The sequence below is a fragment of the Coptis chinensis genome, chromosome 5 (genome assembly GCF_015680905.1).
Source record: "Coptis chinensis isolate HL-2020 chromosome 5, ASM1568090v1, whole genome shotgun sequence".
Taxonomy (NCBI): domain Eukaryota; kingdom Viridiplantae; phylum Streptophyta; class Magnoliopsida; order Ranunculales; family Ranunculaceae; genus Coptis; species Coptis chinensis.
In genome coordinates, this window is record NC_141460.1 from 53,159,400 (window position 1) to 53,179,241 (window position 19,842).

The 19,842-nt window shown below is 35.4% G+C and overlaps 2 protein-coding genes and 1 long non-coding RNA gene across 3 annotated transcripts; all 3 read left to right on the forward strand.

Moving 5' to 3' along the window:
• Positions 1 to 1,037: 1,037 nt before the first annotated feature.
• On the forward strand, positions 1,038 to 3,615 carry LOC147497924 (uncharacterized). The gene is made up of 2 exons (XM_086563056.1): positions 1,038 to 1,610; positions 1,831 to 3,615. The coding sequence occupies exons 1-2, from the start codon at positions 1,038 to 1,040 to the stop codon at positions 3,613 to 3,615; spliced, it is 2,358 nt and encodes a 785-aa protein (XP_086419182.1).
• Positions 3,616 to 11,195: 7,580 nt separating this feature from the next.
• LOC147497925 (zinc finger protein ZAT10-like) lies at positions 11,196 to 11,642 on the forward strand. Its single transcript, XM_086563057.1, has one exon. It carries the CDS (start codon positions 11,196 to 11,198, stop codon positions 11,640 to 11,642), a length of 447 nt encoding a protein of 148 aa, XP_086419183.1.
• A 2,954-nt stretch (positions 11,643 to 14,596) lies between these two features.
• LOC147497926 (uncharacterized) lies at positions 14,597 to 14,989 on the forward strand. The gene is made up of 3 exons (XR_015195654.1): positions 14,597 to 14,641; positions 14,725 to 14,820; positions 14,923 to 14,989. It is a non-coding gene; the product is annotated as an uncharacterized LOC147497926 (long non-coding RNA).
• The last annotated feature ends 4,853 nt before the right edge of the window (positions 14,990 to 19,842 follow it).

A 19,842-nucleotide genomic window follows, 5' to 3' on the forward strand; every position in this document is an offset into this window, starting at 1 on the left:
GAAAGACTATAAATTGACGTAGAGGAAAAACCTACAAAATGTGAAACAATAGTTAATAATTTATTCATAAATGTGGAATTCATGTTTGCTATTAACTGTAAAATGTAAATTTATGTGTTTTAACATCCTATATTTAGACAGGGGAGAACACACATACTAACTGTTATTATTTTGAAGTTCGAGCACCAATTGAGCTATGTGTTTTTTTTTTTTATATAAAACAGTGCATTATGGCTAAGATAATATATAGTCAAAGTTGTTAGAAAACCGATAATCGTAATGAATGAAGAGGAGATGGGAGGAAAAAAGAAGGAAGCTACCTTCACCAAAGAAAAACACACTAACTTATTATTTTGAAGTCCGAGCACCAAATTTTAGAAGTAAGAAGTCCGAAAGCACCCACTCGGGGCATAGTTGGTAAATGCTATAAGACGACGTTAGACCTTGAGAGATACTCAAGAATAACTCCCCAATGAAATGAAAACTGTCCCTCATAGAACTCACCACAAAAAGCGTAACTAGCATCCATCTAATAGAAAACTACCCATTTTTTTGTTGTGTCCAGGTGTCATTTACTTAGTGAATGTACTTTAGTACCCTTTTAAATTCAATTTGTTAAGATTGATGCTTACGATTTGTCTTATTTTCTGAGTGATCCATCTATTTCACTTCTTAATAGGAAGATATATTTCTTACTTATTGATAAGATCATATACCTTTATAATTATTTAAAGACTGCTACTAAATAAAATTTTCTTTGTTGTGTACAGTATTGTATGTTATTAAATTTAAAAAATGAGGACTGCCACATGCTCACATTTTATTGTTTTTACATCCGGAAGATAAATAAATTTTTCTTTTTTGTGTGCGGTATTGTATGTTATTGAATTTCAAAAACGAGGACTGCCACATGCTCACATTTGATTGTTTTACATCCTAAGATAAAGCTAAAAGTGCTTGGATATAGACAAGATGATATCACCGAATTGCCGGACAAAGCCGCTGAACCTTTATTGTATGATATTGTAGTCCAAACAATGATTCATGGTCCGTGTGGTGAGAAGAAAAAGGGTTCTCCATGTATGGACACTAAGAAGAAGAAATGTACAAGGAAATTTCCAAAGGATTTTTGCAGTGAAATGACATTTGATGAGAAAGGTTTTGCAGTTTATAGAAGGCGAGATAATAAAAGAACTGCAGTGGTGGGCCGTCAAAATCCGGTTGAAATTGACAATCAGTGGGTTGTTCCTTACAACCCTGAACTTACCAAAGAATTTCAGTGTCACATCAATGTTAAACATTGTAACCGTTCACGGATGATTAAGTACTTATTCAAGTACATTTCAAAAGGGCAAGATCGAGCTACAGGTATTGTTGAAGAAAATAATGTCTATGACCAAGATAACCAGAAGCGGGTCATACATCAAGTTGATGAGATTAAGCACTATCTAGACTTTAGATATGTATCTGCATCAGAAGCAAGTTGGAGGATTTATGAATTTGACATCCAGTACAGAGATCTTTCTGTTGAAAGAATGAGTTTCCATCTTGAAAATCAGCAGAATATTGTTTTTCGTGCAAATGGGGATCCAAATTTGAAATTGTTGCAAGTGAAAAAAGACAAAAAACTATGTTCACTGAGTGGATGCGTATTAATGAAAAAGACCCGAGTGGAAGACATCTTACATATGTTGACTTCCCTTTACAATTTGTGTGGGACAGAAATGCAAAGGTTTCAATACATTACAATTTCCAAAGAAAAATTTATATTTGAAATTACATATAAAATTTATATTTATTCATAACATACATATTTGTTAATTTTTTCAGGAATGGAAAAGAAGAAGCCAAGGATTGAAGATTGGAAGAATATTCTATGCTCAGCCAACACAAGGGGAAAGATACTATATGCGTGCTTCTAAAGATTGTAAAGGAGCTAGAAATTTTGAAGAAATCGAAATCAAGTATGCTACTCTCTATGATGATTACAAGTCAGCTTGCCGTGCGCTTGGTCTTTTACAAGATGACAATGAATGGCATCTTGCCATTAAAGAAGCAGCTGAATGGTTTTCCAGTCCGTCATTATGCCAGTTATTTGTAATACTCTTAGTGTTTTGTGAGTTATCCAATGTTATTGATATGTGGAACTGCCATTGGGAGTTACTATCTGATGATATCTTAAGGGCTAATCCAAATTTATCTGAATCGGAACTGGAAAGGAAAACACTTCTTGAAGTTGAAATTCTAATGAACGAGAATGGGTGGAGTCTAAAAGATTATAAGTTTGATATCCCAGAAGCAGATGAAGCTGAGAACATAATGATACAAGAGGAACTAAATTATAATTGCAATTTACTTTCCTCACAGTACTTACAGCTTCATGGTGGATTGAATGTCGAACAAAAAACTATTTTTGATGTTGTCATTAGCGCTGTTGAAAGTAATGCTGGAAGTCTCTTCTTTGTATATGGAAGTGGAGGAACAGGAAAAACTTATCTATGGAATACAATAATTGCAAAGTTGCTCTATGAAAGAAAAATAGTTCTACCTGTAGCATCATCAGGCATAACATCTCTTTTATTACCAGGTGGTCAAACTGCCCACTCGAGGTTCAAAATTCCCATTCGATCAGATGAATCTACAACTTGCAATGTTACACTAAAGATGCACTTGGCAAAACTCATTCAGAAAATAGATTTGGTCATATGGGACGAAGCACCAATGAGTAAGAAAAATGACTTTGAGTCTGTTGACAAGACATTTAGAGACATAATGTCTGTGATTGATAAAAGCTTGAAAGATAAACCATTTGGCGGGAAAATAGTTGTTTTAGGAGGTGACTTCAGGCAGACACTTCCAGTTATAGAAAAAGGCTCAAGAGAAGCTATTGTATCAGCTTCGATAAACAGATCCTACTTATGGCGTCACTTCAAGGTTTTTCGTCTTTCCATAAACATGCGTTTGAGTAGAATAGATTCTACATCACCAAGTACCCAATCCGATGTAGAATTTAACAATTGGATATTAGCTATTGGTGAAAGAAAACTGCCCAGTCAATCATTATGCGAAGGGGAAGAACCATCATGGATTGAAATACCTGAAGATCTAATTATTCGTTCAGAAGGAGATGGGATAGAAGAGATTGTAAATACTGTTTATACAGAACTTTCAAGGAACTACAAAGATGTAGAATACTTGAGAAGTCGATGCATTCTGACACCTACGAATGCTTCTGCAGATGAGTTAAACAAATACGTTCTCTCATTAATTCCAGGTGAAATACATGAATACTTGAGTGCATACACATTAAGTGCGGCATCTGATAAAATCGCAGATCAAGACATTTTGTATCCTACAGAGTTCCTTAACACTCTTCAAATATCAGGGATTGCAAATCATCAAATTCAACTAAAAGAGGGAGCTCCTATCATGCTTATTAGAAACATAAACCAGAGTAAGGGACTTTGCAATGGTACTCGGATGAAAGTGACAAAAATAACAGATTATGTCCTAAAAGCAGAAATCATTACTGGAGTACGAAGTGGAGATGAACACACCATTCCTCGGATTGTGATGAAGTCAGAAAATAAAAATTGGCCTTTTGTCTTATGCTGAACGCAGTATCCAATAAAGCTTTGTTATTGTATGACAATAAACAAAATCCAAGGCCAAAGTCTAAGCAAAGTGTTGGAGTATATCTCAAAAATTCAAGATTCTCGTATGGGCGCTTATATGTTGCGATTAATCACGTGTGACTTCACGCTCTGGCTTGAAGATTTTATTAAACGACAGAGAAGACAAATTGCATCAGCTTACCAAAAATATTGTCTTCCAAGAAGTCTTCAACAATCTTCCTTGACATTCTCTACTCATCACTGTCATTGTAAGTTTTTTTTTATTTACCTTTCTCTATTATGTTGTTAGCAGGGAGGTGCAGGTGCTTAAGCACTTTGTCCACTTCACCCCTCGGCGCTTAAAAACAAACTTGGTTAGAGTGAACATATCTCATATATCCTTAAATTCTGGATCATGGTTAGTTATAATAGTGTCCTTTTTATTATTCCTGTCTCATTTTCAATTATCTGCTTTATTTAAATTTTTGTATCGAGTCATTTTGAATGTTCCTATGACACATTTCTTTAACATACTTTTACACCTCTGTTGGTAAACTAATATTATTTCATCTTTATCGAACAATATTCTTTCTTCTAATATATATATTCACTTCCAAGTAAAAATTAGGCCACCTCATTTGAGGCAATCAGGTGTTTGTTTTGACTTTATTTCCTATCTCTACAAGAAAACAGAAGGTGGAAGCATTAAATCAACTACAATAACCACCACAGCTGAAACTCAAGTAGCAACTCCAAAAGAAGAAACCACTACTTACAATGCAGAAGATGGAGAAGGAATTGCTGTTGTTGTTAGTTGCGGTGGTGGAGAAAGTAGGAGAAGATATAGCGGAGTAAGACAAATCCCCTGGGAAAAAATTGGTAGTAGAAATAACAACACCTACAGAGTTCTGATATAACTAGAGACTATATTCAGTATTCCCAGTTTCAGCAACCGATTCGAAATATCATATGAGATGAGATAAGAAAGCGTCATGATTATACCTCTTTCGGTGGGAGGAGTGTTTTCATAGGAGTGGCACTTTCTGTGTTGCTATATGTTCTTCTGTTTTGGTTTTGTTGACTTCGTAGATTATTAGCTTCTAGCTAGTTGATGTATCTGTTTGCATCATATCAATAGATTAGAAAAAATTGGATATTATCAATTTATTAAGTTTTATTGGTCGAAAAGATATATATCATTTATGTTTTATTTTCTCCTCATTATGTTGACAATTGCTAAACTCCATATCCTACTTACAGCAACTACCCAAAAGTCCAGAACATACAAGAAGCATACCGCATTCAACTTACAGACCACACTCACCCCAAAATACGATAGCCCTTCTACTTACAGTTCATATAACAAGTACTTGCTGTCATACCAGAAATACGCTTTTACAGTTTGACCACATTGTACTTACAGTCGCCATATAACAAGTACAAGATGCTTGCAGCATTTTCCTGACACTTGCACCAAAAATAGGATCAACGCAAGAATGAGGAACCGCTAGAGTCATCTGATTGTATCTTACATCTTCCTCCTGTCACCACTGTGGTGAGTCCAAATATATTCCGCTAAACCATAAGTGGAACACTATATATGCCCATTTGTCAAACCAGATGTAATTAATCACGCTGCCAGGCAAAATTACTATCATTTTTTGTGGCATTTCTTAACGCCCAGGAACTGTTCTTAGCCAACCATGTTCCTTCAGGAACACCCCTACCTCTTCCGAGGACTTGATTTGGTGTGTGTACTATCATATTAGAGTCAGGAGTTACTCAGGAGTTTGATCTCTCCATAACACTATATGCTCCTTGCCTCTTACTGGGACATTCTTTGTACTGGCAACAGCTGAACTAGAAAAGGCCTACATCTGCCCGGAATCATAAATACTATTCCATTGATGAGCCAATATCTTTTGCATGTGCCAAAGGCAGGTTAACTCGCCTACAAGAATCAGAATTTCGATTCCATGATGATTGGATATCATCCATCTCTCCACCTTTGCCCCACTTTCAAAGTTTCAAATGAGGAGCTATATGATGTTGTATGTCTCATATTGTTTGCTGCTCCATTTCCTCTGCCATATCCACTTGCCGCAGGAGAACCATGTAAAGACTGAATCCTCCTATGCAAGTCGGGAGTTCTGTTCCATTGTGATTCCAGAGTCTTTCCTATACCTCTCCCCCACTTACCAATTTCCAATACATTATTCGCTGCTCCAATTCCTCTATGAGAGCGGTTGTGAGTAGAGTGAATTGCTTCTATATTTCCTCTTCCCCTGCCTCTCCAAGCAACACCTGTATCTTTCTTGATTTTGCAAACTGCTGATAGCAGCTGAAGAAGTCCCGAAAACCCTATACTGCCTTGGTGTCAGGCTGATGGTGGAATGTTACAAAAACTCAAATATTCAGAGGAAACTTACTGAATACAATCGTATTAAAAATCTTTACTGGCTATCTCTATGCTCACTTCTCTGACAACATTCTTGCTACTTGAGTAGTTGTCAACTCAACTGCGCTAAGATAGGATTGCGTTCCACCTGGTGACTGATGAAGTCAACTATGCTCCAATGACTTACAATCCCACATGACTTGATGCATAAGCAGGACATATACCTTCACATAAGCACTTCCAAAGTTTATGGAAAAGTGATTAAGTTATCCATTTTGCTTCTTTATGGTAGTCCCTTTTTAATGTCCACATTTTTTTTTTAGTTCCCACTTTTGATTTTCGTTTAAATTATTCTAATATATTGTATGACTTTTCAGTCTTTAATCACCACAGGACCAATTTCATTTACAAAATCTTCTCTATTCACATACTCTCATTTTTTTGGGATTTAGTAATATGTAATTTATTTTAATCAATTTCTTTAAGTTGGCCCACTTTAAATTCATTCTTAAAGATATATGTCTGCATAAATATTAAGCATCAATATGACTATCACAAGTACAAATGCTATAGAAATATAAAGTTTATCTCAACTCACATAACTTTCTATGAATACATACCTTTGTGTACGCTATATCCTGCTTTTTCACATTAGTGTTAAGAAACAACCTTATCTTGCTTCATTGGTGGTTCAGATTCTTATGTTGAGTAGTTATTACCCTACATAAAAAGATAGTTACAAATATGATACTCAAACAATGGAATTTAGAAACACTGAACATGACTGACTTTAAGCTTATAAAGAAGACCAGCCTGTCCTTATACAGACAAAAATCTAGACAAAAGAAGGCCAGGAAGTAAAGCAGAAAGTAAACGTAAAAAAAATTCGGAGTTTACCACCACACTAGCTAAAATAGGCCGAGAGAACCCAACACCAAGCCTCTCACTTATATGATGCTCAGTAGCTCTTTTATCAGTAAAGCACCACACCAGGACTGCAATTCCAACCCCACACTCGACCATGAACTGAGAAAAAGAAGTCACCGTTCAATTTTAGCTACAATACAAGCCTCAAGAAGTTATAGGAAAGTAAAGCATCAAACCTATGTTACTCACCCAAAGAAGACTAAATGCCAATAGAGACACAAATGTGATGTAATTTTTCCTCCCAACGCAATTATCAACCACTGCACAAAACACAGGGATTTTGCATTTTTCATCAAATTCCAACAAGAAAATGATATACATCGGATAGGTGGTAGAGAAAGGCAAGCATAAGAGGTTTTGCCAAATAATAGTCTGATAATTGTATACCATCTCTTAAACACTGAATACCAGAGCATGGACCAGATAAAGAGAGTGAAACTCCACCTCCACCGCCTCAGTTAACTTAACTGCTTGAGCACCTTCATAATTTCCACCAAGTTAATTTTTATTTTTTTGTGGTAAATATCCAAGTGCATTATCTCAACATTTTAACATTGTTCACTTTAGAGATTACTTCCTGTATCTTATTAACCACTCACAGTTAACTTAATGCCATACATAATATGTGTTTGTGTGAGTGTGTGTGTAACAATCTTATTCATTGATTTTGACAAAGGAGATCTTAATTTGAGCTGTAGCATTGGTTTTCACCCTACAGGTAGCAAGTTCTAGTAATTAAGGTGATTACATACCCGACAATGATGATCAAATCCATCAACACATTTGTCACAACTTCTGCAATGTTTGCTGAACTTGCGCACCTACAAAAATAACGAAGTTACTACCATGTATAAATTATATCAATATGGTGTCTACAACCCATCACCGGCAATCTCCAAAATTGACCAACTCTTACGATAAGTTTATAAAGATCAAACACACTGATCAATAGTAAGTATCCTGACCAAATTAGCTTTTGACTCATTTTCAGAGGTCCCCAACTAAGGCAATGAAAGGATTCAAGAAAACGAGTCACGTGACCCCCTCAACTTATAGTCGTGAAGGTAAATTAGTTTTTCTCATATCCCTATCCCCCTTCCCCATGTATAAGCTCAAACCTGAAGACCTTCAAGAACAGCTCCCTAAACTCTTGCCAGTGGAGCACTGGCCATGGCCAAAACATTTACTCTGAAGTTGTTTTAATCATGAAGAAACGTGGTTAAAATGTTATGAGCCACATATTGTTTTGTTAACCGTATTTAGTAAATAATCTCCACAGAAATAAGAAGTACAAAAGATAGCAAACAAGGTTATCATGGGAAACGGATCTCAAGATCACCTATCCCCTAGCTTTTGAACCTGTTATCCCTCATAGGCTAACATTATTAGAAACTTAGATACATAAGGAAGCGATCACGGAGCACCACATTGTGTGTGTTTCGGTATTGAGGAGGTTAAACTGTAATAAACTTAAGGCAGAAAAACTGAAAGATGCTTTGCACAATTATTTTTTCTCTTATTTTTTTTATTCATACAAAGAATTGAATTGATATATGTCTAAAAACAGTGCAGCAACACCTAAAGAATTAGTAACTAGGACCGGACCGCATTACGCATTACACTCTTATACGGAAGAACGACCCCCCACCCATAAACCAGAAAGCAGCAAAGGAACAACAAGCAAAAAGATAGATAGCTTCAAACATTTTCGTATTTTTTAGGAATTGATACATAGTAATAATAACAAAAAGATCATTACATTGAGCTGCAAGCAGCAAAGAAATGTAGCCAGAAACCAACTACAATTCTCACCGTCCACTGCACAACAGTATCCAAGTGCATTATCTCAACATTTTAACATTGTTCACTTTAGAGATTACTTCATGATTCTGATTATGACTACATTAGGTCTCCCTATCAATTCCAACATACCTCCTGCATTAGACTCCCTCAAGAAGGTCCTGTTTAAGCTCCATCAAGCCACGAAAGTACCACAATCCCTCAGAAACAGGTAAAGTTGTTTTCTACAATTAACTGTAACAAGCTTTCTAAAGATCCCTTAACCCAACAAAATTCCATGCCAAAATTTCCAGTTGACTATAAATTAACTTAATGATATTCCCTATTACATTCGACAAGCTATAGTGCCATATAATTTCCAATTTATATCAACAATAGACTGGTAATAAGCCTTCATAAGTCCTTTAAATAAAAACCCTGGGACAAGTAGTACAGGTGATCATTCTCCAACACCAGTAACTGATTAAGTATGATCTCTCTGAAAAACTGGAGCTTACCGAACAATCATGCTTTCCTTACAGACAACGTTATCATATCTATCATACAAACAACATTACCATATACATTGGGATTGTTTTCAAAAAGTTGAAGCAGGCATGTCAAACCAGGAAGAGATTTATAGAATGTATTCATGTAACGAATCATAAACCTTACAGAAAATCACAGACACGAAAATTCACGTGTTCTATGCTCTCAAAATCAACCGGTGGCAAAAGAAGATTTCCTCTAGACCAAACCTAATCTGCTAAAAAGAACAACTGGCCAAAGACTGAAACAAACTAACAGATATCCACTTTTCGTTCAAAGGGACTCAGAATTTAAGAGGTCTTGAGTCATCTCCACACATTCTTGGTAAATCGGCAAGTCCAAAACAAGCCATTTTTCTTGATCTACTCCACACACGCCATTTCTTTAACCAGATAAGTCCTCACCAATCTCAACACAAAATACATTATTACTGTTTCTTCCTGCATTCCTATCTGACTACCTAAACTCTTGCCAGTGGAGCACTGGCCATGGCCAAAACATTTACTCTGAAGTTGTTTTAATCATGAAGAAACGTGGTTAAAATGTTATAAGCCACAAATTGTTTTGTTAACCGTGATTAGTAAATAATCTCCACGTAAATAAGAAGTACAAAAAGATGGCAAACAAGGTTATCATGGGAAACGGATCTCAAGATCACCTATCCCCTAGCTTTTGAACCCGTTATCCCTCACAGGCTAACATTATTAGAAACTTAGATATCTGATGCCATTAACAATGGGTATGGCTCATGGGGTCCCTTATTCGGTAAGTTGTTCTTCGCTTTCTGGGTGATTGTTCACCTGTATCCTTTCCTCAAAGGACTGATGGGGAGGCAGAACAGGACTCCCACTATTGTAGTCCTCTGGTCTATTCTACTTTCCTCAATTTTCTCCTTGCTTTGGGTCCCAGATTGATCCATTCTTGCCTAAGCGCATGGACCGATCCTTAAACAATGTGGAGTGGAATGCTAATCATTTTGTTCTTTACTTTTATTTTCGCTCAATTGCGCTTCTTCATCTTACTTATTTGTTTCTCCACGTGCTTGGAATTGAACGTGTGTATTTTGTAGATAGAATGTTATAAGCATGGGATCGCATGTATAAGATAAATTTTGTTCCTGTTTGAAACGAGTCATTGGGTATGTAGTAGTATTTTTGGTAAAGAAGAAATGATGTTAATATGTGTTCTGTTGTATTCAGTATTGATGAACATTCTCTCGGTGGGGGCCATCTGTCCTATAGTGAAATTTCTTAGGAGATGCTAAAAATCATAAAAAACAACTGAAAAATTCTTCTAATATGCCCAAAACACAGCTGCCGCCACCGCAACTAGAACCTAATCCAATATCCATAGTGAGATTAGTACAAAATGAAATATGAATTCTTATTTTCGTTCTATGAAGATCAGGATGACAGGTATAGACTCAAGGAAGCAGCCATTTCCATAGCAGCAGATACAGCTAAATGGGGAAAAGGAACAGCGGAGGCTGTTGACACATAGAGAGGACGAAGCTCTTCAGTTGTGAGCGCAAAGAAACACACTCTTCGCATGCAACCCGTACCATCCTTGTAGAGGCATGTCCTATACTCTGTAGGGTGAAGCCAACACTCAAAAATTCCATTAGTATATTCACATAAATCACCCCTCCTGCACGCTCCCTTCTGGAACTCTGACAAGGAACACAACTGTAGTGAAACTTCCTTGGGTATCTTCTTCTAACATTTGGTCATGAGAATATGCCCTTGAACAAGGTCTTCAAGAAAAACTTAATGACTAAACCATGTAATGGCTCTGCCTTGGGTTTATTTATCATTCTTTATAGAAGAATTATGCCTATCAGTTTTCAAAGGTCACACAAAAGTATGTTGTAGAGTTTTATCTGAAGTCATCTGATTTTGATCAGGGTTATCCAATTGGGTACAAGTCTGATGGATGTCAAGCAAAAGAATGTTAAAGAATGTGGCTTTTGCGGTAAGTCCTTCGCTACTTTCCAAGCCGTGGGTGGTCATGTATCTAGCCATAATAACAAGAGAAAGAAGGATTGCTCAGAGACATTCAGTACCAAATTTTTTGCAATAGGTAATGGATCACCAGCAGAAGAGACACGAGTGGGCAAATCAAAGGGTGAGGGCAGTCACCAGTGCACGATGTGCAACAAGTCATTCGATACAGGTCAAGCTCTAGGTGGACACAAAACATGTCATAGGGTTTCCCCAGTACCGGTCAAAAGTCCCACCACTACTAACTCAGTGGTGAGGTCGCAGGTAGTTGAACATAGTCAGACAACAGTGTTTGACCTCAACGAGCTTCCTGATATTAATGAAGACGGAGGAGTTCATATTGAGTCAGGTCCTCTGCTACCTCTTTTTGCATAGGCATTCCAAAGATTAGTTCACCAAGCACGACACTGAAACTTTGGCAAAAGGCAGTACGACCAGAAGACTTTTTATTGGATTCTTTAGGTATGCTTACTAATTTATTAAATCTGAAATTGTTTTGCATAAGCATTCTAGCACCAGTTCAGCTGCACGGCACTGAAACTATGGCAAAAGGCAGTACGACATAGCATACATGCCTGGGGTCGCTACTGTTATGTTGAACTCCAAAGGCGTTAGCATGACACTATTATGAGGTGCTTTCTTCATTCACAAGTAATGCAGATTATACTCTTTTCTCTTCCAAAGATGAACCACCTTTTGTACATCGACCCATGTCCTAATTACAATTCAAATCTATCATTAAAAAGAGACCTAACATAAATACAATTCCAAATTCAAGATTTACTTAAACAAACAAACTACTATTACCAAAAAAGATACCTTACTAAGTTGGATTCCTAAGATTACATCGACATGTCCTAATTACAACTCAAATCTAACGAAGTTATCATTAACAAAAGACCTAACATAAATACAATTCCAAATTCAATAGAAGTTTACCAGTAATAGAGTTTCTTAAACAAACAAACTACTATTAGGACGATATATAACACATCAAGAAAACCTGAAAATTTTCCATCGACCTTTTCTCTTTTCCAAAATCAATTTTAAAGGTATTTCATTAGTTTTTAAAAATTAGATTATTTTCTTATTTTATGTTCTTTACTCTAACTTTTATGAAATTGGTTACAGGTTAAGATTATGACAACTGAATATCATTCATTGTAAACAATCAACAAAGCAGATACTCCATGGAAAATTCAAGTTAGAGTTACCAGAAAGTGGAATGACCTATTCTTCAATGATCTTGCACTTAAAAGCAACGACATTTTACTAATGGACGAACAGGTTTTATTTAAATATTTATTTAACACATATATATTATTATAAATTGTTCATCATATATTATTATAAATTGTTCACTTATATATTATTCATTGTACAGGGTCATGAAATTCAAGCTACATATTCATTAAAATTAACAAAGAAGTTTGAAAAATTCATTCAAGATGACAATGTCCTAATCGTCAAAAACTTCAAAGTGAAAGAGCCGTCGAAAAAAATCCGTGATCAAGCAAAGACATGAGTTCAAGATTGAATTTGATGATAAAACAATACTTGAAATTAGCAAACAATCGACGCGTTGAAATTCCAAAGGACCTTTTCTTCTTCACATCCTTCACAAATATTCATTCAAAAAAAAAAAAATAACATTGTTCGATAGGTAATACATTCATTGGAAATTTTTATGCTTACTAACATATGGTGTACATGTATACTTAATAATCTTTTACATGCAAATGATGTGATAGGTGTGCTTATAAAAGTCAAGGAAATTGAAACATCGCTTACAGATCTGGCAAAGGAAAGACAAAGATCGAGACATTATACTTGCAGATACAAGGTATGTAAGAAATATGTTACAAAATCTATATATTTAAATAAGTCAATAATAGTATCCTACTTTTTAACTGCAAAAGAAATCTACCATGAGAATAACTTTATGGGGTAACACCATGGACCAAATTCCAAATTGATTTCATTAGATCACCCCATAAAAATTATGTCTTAATTGTTACATCAACTTCATTCCAAAATTTTAGAGGTACATATCTCTTACTCACCCAAATTCAAATAATTATATAAATATTGTAAATAAATAAAAATACTCTTGTATGATTACAGGTGATTATCTCCAAATAACATTTGCTACAAAGGTGTATATAAATAAGAATATTCCCTCAAGTCGTGATCTTATTTGGAAAGGTAATATAAAACTACTTTTCAGTCAATTATTAATTTATGTCTGTTCTTCCATTTCAACATATTTTTATTTAAAAAAAATATACAGAGCACAGCAGATCAAAGCAGATGTACTCGAAAATGAACAAGACGCCAACAAACAACAAGTAAGCAACACAACAGAAGAATACCGAAGTTTAGCTAACATATTATTTCAAGAAAATGAGATAACAACTAATGTTTATTAGTCTGATTTGCTATTAAATTTCAAAATATACATCTTTATTATCTAAGTTTATCTTAAATTTATTGTTCTATAACAGGGTAAATCATACATGTGCAATTCAAAGGTTTCGAAAGTTTTCAATAATGAAAGAATGCCATGTTACTATAAAAGTTGCCCAAGTTGTAAAAATAAGCTTGAAAAAATCAATTCAAGATATTGGTGCAAAAGTGCAAAACCATTAAGAATCTAAGCTCGGTATCAATAATGACAATTTTACAAATATATCATATAACGGATATGCAATCTTACATGGTTTTCTTTAATATGGAATGTACAGATACAAGTTAAACTTTGAAATCTCCGATGGCATAAATTATGCAAGCACAATAGCATTTGGGAAGACTGCAGAAATAATGATCAAGCATACTGAAAAAGAAATTGCTGCCATCGAAGATAAGGTAAAATGGCAAATAAGAAATCTACTATTTTTACAATTATATATTTGTTGACTTTCAAATTTGCAAATGTGACAATGGAAACGAATTGGTCAATCAGATTTTACAGAGTATAGTTGAAAAGAATATTGCTTTCGCATTAAAGAATCTGCAAATAACAAGAACTATAGTAGAAAACGCATAAATATTTTTGTACGCCTCTACCATGAACACCAATGAAGAAGTAAGTATACTTAAAGTTAAAGTGATATTTCAATTTTATAAATTTACATACTACTACTTCCAAACAAATTTTCAGGTATTGCAGCAGACTATACAATCAACAGCAAAGGAATCACAAATGGAAGAGTTTATACAAAATGTACAATTAAAAATACATATATATGTAATTCTATATATTTAAAATTCAATTCATAATATCAAATTCTAATAATTTTGTTTCTTAATACCAGGAAGCAAGTATAGAGAAATGTGTTACAGCTATATCAACACCAAGTGATCTAACAGAACAGGTATATCTCTTACTTCACAATAATAAATACACATTAAAAAACATTTTGTAATACTAAGGAACTGCTACTATTCATCTATACAGGAAGATACATCCAAAATAAAAAAGAATCGCAGCAACACCAATCTTTCAAATGAATCTCCAAAAGCCAAAAAAGCTTGCAAAAGTTTACATTTCAAGGTAACTTTTCAATTTCCCATCATTAAAAAAAAACCATTATTGGTGATGTACATTGTTTATAGATGATACTAGATACTAATGTTAATTACTTTTTCAATACAGGACAATGACTCTGAAACATGATGCATTGGTTACGAAACTGCTGTGGAAATTACCCATTTCTTGATAAATGGAAATTGTCATTTTTAATATTAAAATTGCAAAGTCTACTTTCATTGTTTTCAATAGTTGGTTGGTTAACATTTTATCTATATAATTAAAAAGTCAATGGACTTTCATCTTAGCATAAAAATGAAATCACTAGGTATTAGCAGTTGTGTGTATTGATTTTACATTATATTGCCCACGTCATAGACTAGGTGACGTAATAAAATATTGATTGTGGATTGTGTTTTTCATACTAGGCCATTGGGGGCTGTTTTTAGCTAAATAAGGATTTGTGAGTTTGACACATAGAATGAGTGTTTGGAATTGCTGTGGCAGGAGTTATATGAGCTGGTGTTACTTGATGGGATGAGATTGATTTTGTAGGACAGGAATTGTATGTTCATTTTGAGAAGTACTTATTGCCTGAGTACTAGGAAATTTTGAGATTAGATATGTTATTGATTATGAATATGAGATTATGATTGGGAGTGCGCAATGACATTAGAATGTGTGTCATGGAATCTGTCAAAATAATAAGGTTGAGAAGGTGTCAGAAAAGTATTCTGAGTTTCAGTGATAGGAGTTTGTCAAGTATTTGAAGTCTGAGGAATGTTGTTTTAATGTGAAAAAGTATGAGAAAAAATGTTAGAGTTGAATGATGGTGGAAACAGAGGTATAGAAGTATTAGGTATATAAGACATGTCAGAGATGGGTGTTGTATGATGGCTGTTGGTTTGAGACTTTAATAGAAAATCTTTCTCATCAAATATGACATGCCTAAAGATATAAACTCTTCCTGTCATCGATCTAAGCTACAAAATCTGGGTGCCATCATTAGTTAGCTCACGAATCCCTGATCTGTTTGTACCGCCCTTCAAGGCACGAAAGAAAAATAGAAAAAAGATACACCCGACTACTACTAAGAACCTAACAGAACAATTTTTAAAAATGTGGGCTCAGACGGTACCATGATCAAAGTTGCTGGATTGGTTCGAATCCAATTTTGTGGGATTTCATGGAAACATGTAAAACATCTTTTCATAGTTGTGTTGCTGAGGATGATGGTGTAGAATGCTGGAAAGCATTTTCAAAGGGACTTGAGGAAGTAATTGATTGGGGGTGGGAAGATTCAACAAGAAGAAAGGGAAAGTGATGCTGAGAGAAATAGGAGAACTGATAGGCTGGTAGATGATGGGTCCTACAAAGGTTGTCTTTGGGTTAGAAATGGAAGTGTGTAGTATGGCAAGAAGGGGCAAGATGGTGGAGGTGGAAGACAGACAGAAGAATAAACTAAAGGAGGTGGAAGTAACGACAAAGTCACACTGCTGTGGAAAAAGGAAGTGATTACACACGTTTCCACAAAAGTGCAAGGATGGGGTTGGGTTGTTGATTGGATAGCTAAGACACTTATCTTTGGCATTGCACCTTAACTGAGACCTTACGCTATAACTAAGGTTTAAGGACATTTTTTCTCATCAATGACCAGAGTTAGAGAGAAACAATATGGACGAACAATACAGTTCATACCCAGATAGCTGCGATAGTCTACTTGGTGAATAATTCGAGATAAAAAAGATATAGGTTCATAAAAAAGCACCAAGGGACAACCTCACTCAGACTCGGCAAATATTGATCGAGATACAACTCCCCACTAATCTTCAAAATTCTATTATAGTATTACGAGAAGAATCTCATAAACCTTCTGAGTATCCATATTCAGATAAAATTTAGCGAAAATATTGATCGGTCTTAACCAAATTTCTGCCTCCTCCAAAACACCAACAAGCAAAGCTACATTATAAAACCTCAAGCTATAAGACCGAACTTACCTGGACAGGAAGAGTAATCAAGCCACCCAAACAAACAACAAATAAAAAGCAAATCATTGATATCCCCTGCATAGATAAACTCATCCGTTTCAGCAGAAATGATTGATAGGACAAACATAGATGCCACAAGTCCACAACTCCAATAAAAATAGAACTAAAATAATGCAGAAGTGTATTAAAGGGAAAAGGAATCTGTTTACGTAAAAGTTTGCTATGTGCTCTGATAAACTAATTTCGTCATTTTAGTGCAATGCAGATCATGTAACTTTATTGTAGTATGTGAACTCAGCATTCTTATCCCACATGAGCATAACTTACCAATGATCCTGCCAAGAACGCCGTTGGATTTCTCACTCAAATAGAAAACCGTTCCACTGCAAGAGACGGTGTATAATGCTTAACTAAATTAGTTTATGAGAGCACATAGCAAACTTTTATGTATTTTTCCAAAAAAGTAACTTGATTGCTTGATAGTCTACTAAAGTGGATAAGGAAGTTATAGGCTGTAAACTGTTCCCCTTTAATGATATAAAGAAGCTCACTTAAGATGTGCTTAGTTTATTACTATCTTTTTAGCACTTCAATACATTCTATTGTAGTCCTTAGACTTAGCATTTTCTACAAAAATTGAACCTTACACCTCGAACTACCCCAGTATCCCTCACAAAGCCAAACTTCCCTAGATACGAGTACGACTTAGGGGTCGAAACACCCTTTGCCTAGGAGTTATTTAAAAGAAATGGTGAGGGTGAAGTTTAAAAAGAAACATTTACATTGCAACAACTGTGTTCTCTTGATTTTAGTCTTGATCTCTAACAACTACAAAGGCTTGATCCCAACTACGTTGAATGGTTTATAGGACTTGAAACCAGTCTCTCTGTGGCGTGCCCCGAAATAATGGTTGACAAAACATTGTCAAGAGGATACCTGAAACATTGCTCCAGAGCATCCAACATCATTATTGCTGTCCCAAGATATTTCCCCTATCTAATCTTCCGCCATGCCTTATCCAAACTCAACAACTTAGTGTGACACCCTAACCTTGCACAAACGAAAGGTAAAAACTGTACAAGACCTCCCTTATTCACAAAGTGATCATAGCAACTCCAAAAAAAATCCTCAACCTCCGACTTCAACCCATACTTTAAATTGGCCCCAAAAGCTCACAAAGGGACTAGGGACTAGCAAATGAGAATGGTTATAATTCTTCATCTTTTCACTACCAGGCCCATTAGGAACAGCCAACCTAGACAGCAAACCAAGTGAGGCATGACCAGACTCTAGCGTGAAGCACCCCATAAGTAGTCTTCATGGAGTCCTCATGCCAGCTCCTAATTCCTAACCTCGCCTCCCTCCATTACCTTGCGAGTGGCCTCCTCGAATTGGCTGCAAGCTACTGGGATGCTGCCCCCCGCATGCCCCTTCAAAAATAAGTTTTTTAGTTTGGGCAAATGCCATCCCGCCTTCAGTTTAGATTAAACCATTTATTTGAACTTCCTAAGAAACAGAGAACAATGTAGTACAAAACATTATATATAAAGCTAGGTTACATTGACACGGGTAGGTGTGTCCGTATCGGACACAGATACGAATTGTTGGACACGGCCAAATATCAAAATTCAAGGTAAATTACATACATTATGTGTCCGACACGGACACGTATCTGACACGGATTTTTTTTCAAAATATGGCGTGTCCATGTAACCTAGATATAAAGCAAGACGATTGTCACATGCATGACCATCATTCGTAATTCTTCTTAGATTTACTGACAAGGCCAGCTGTCATTCGTAAGACTTGATCATGGATTTTTTAGGCCAGCAGAGGGTTGCTTCCAAGTTCCAAAGAAACAGTTACATAACAACAATTTGAAAAAACTGCAGAGCTCCTATAAGATCTTGAATATAATAATAGTAGGCATTGCTATGGTTTATATAAAATGTCAATGTTTGAACATGGGGTATCCTTTGTGGCAAGTTTCTAATTTATCAAATGGATGTATGTTGTTATCAAATGGATGTATGTTGATCTGATTATAGTAGTTACACTAACACTTAGAATCTGCTTTCAGAGTATTTCCAAGGATCAGTATCTAATAGATTCAATGGCTACTCCGCGTTGTAGTCTTAAATGTTTGAAATTTGCTATGAGTACTCGATCTGATGTAGCTTTACTAGGATTACTTCCAAAACAATGTGGTTGACATGTATTCTTTGAAACATGGATGAGAAAAAGCGTAGTAGCTAACGAAAATGAAAACGAGAATTTTATAAGAAGAGAGCCTCCACTGTTGATCGAGTCATATTAATCTGCTACATACACAGGTAACACTATAGTATAAAAACTTATTCGTGAGTCAAACACATCTGTGTCTATAGATAATTATCTAACTCATGAATTGTTGATAGGGACGATATCCGACGAACAAAGTGCATAACATTGAAGGATATGGGAATCCATAATAACTTTATGATGAAGATATATTGGAGCACCTCACACAAGTCAAACTGGAAATAAACCAACAAAATGAGATTGAACTAGACATTGTTACATACTTGCTAAAGAATGAAGGCTTTCAATCGAAAATGAATATTGATTGAAAGAAATTTCTGCCGTGGAAGAGATTATGATATAAAAGACTTTATTCAATTTAGAAAGAAATTTATGAGATTGTCCAAAGGTTCTACCTGTTCACTCCCTGTTAATGGACAAAATCTAAATTTATGTCTTCCCTAGCAGATTAATATGACTCGATCCTGTTTTTTAACACCCAGTTGCTTGGGTTGTTCTTTAATTTTCACTAAAGTCAATTTAATCAGCCAAATAAGAATATCAAGGTCCAAGTCAGCCCTGGACACGAAAGGAGTTCAAGCTAAGTTAACTCATTCAACTTTAATCACACATATATTACCGAAAGGTTTTAAAAATGCCTACTCTGTAAGAACAATTACAACATTCGAATTGTTATTATGAAAAGATTACATCATAAAAAATGCCTCAACAGCTCCTTATCTAACGCATTTCGAATGTGTCCATCTCTAGCCTT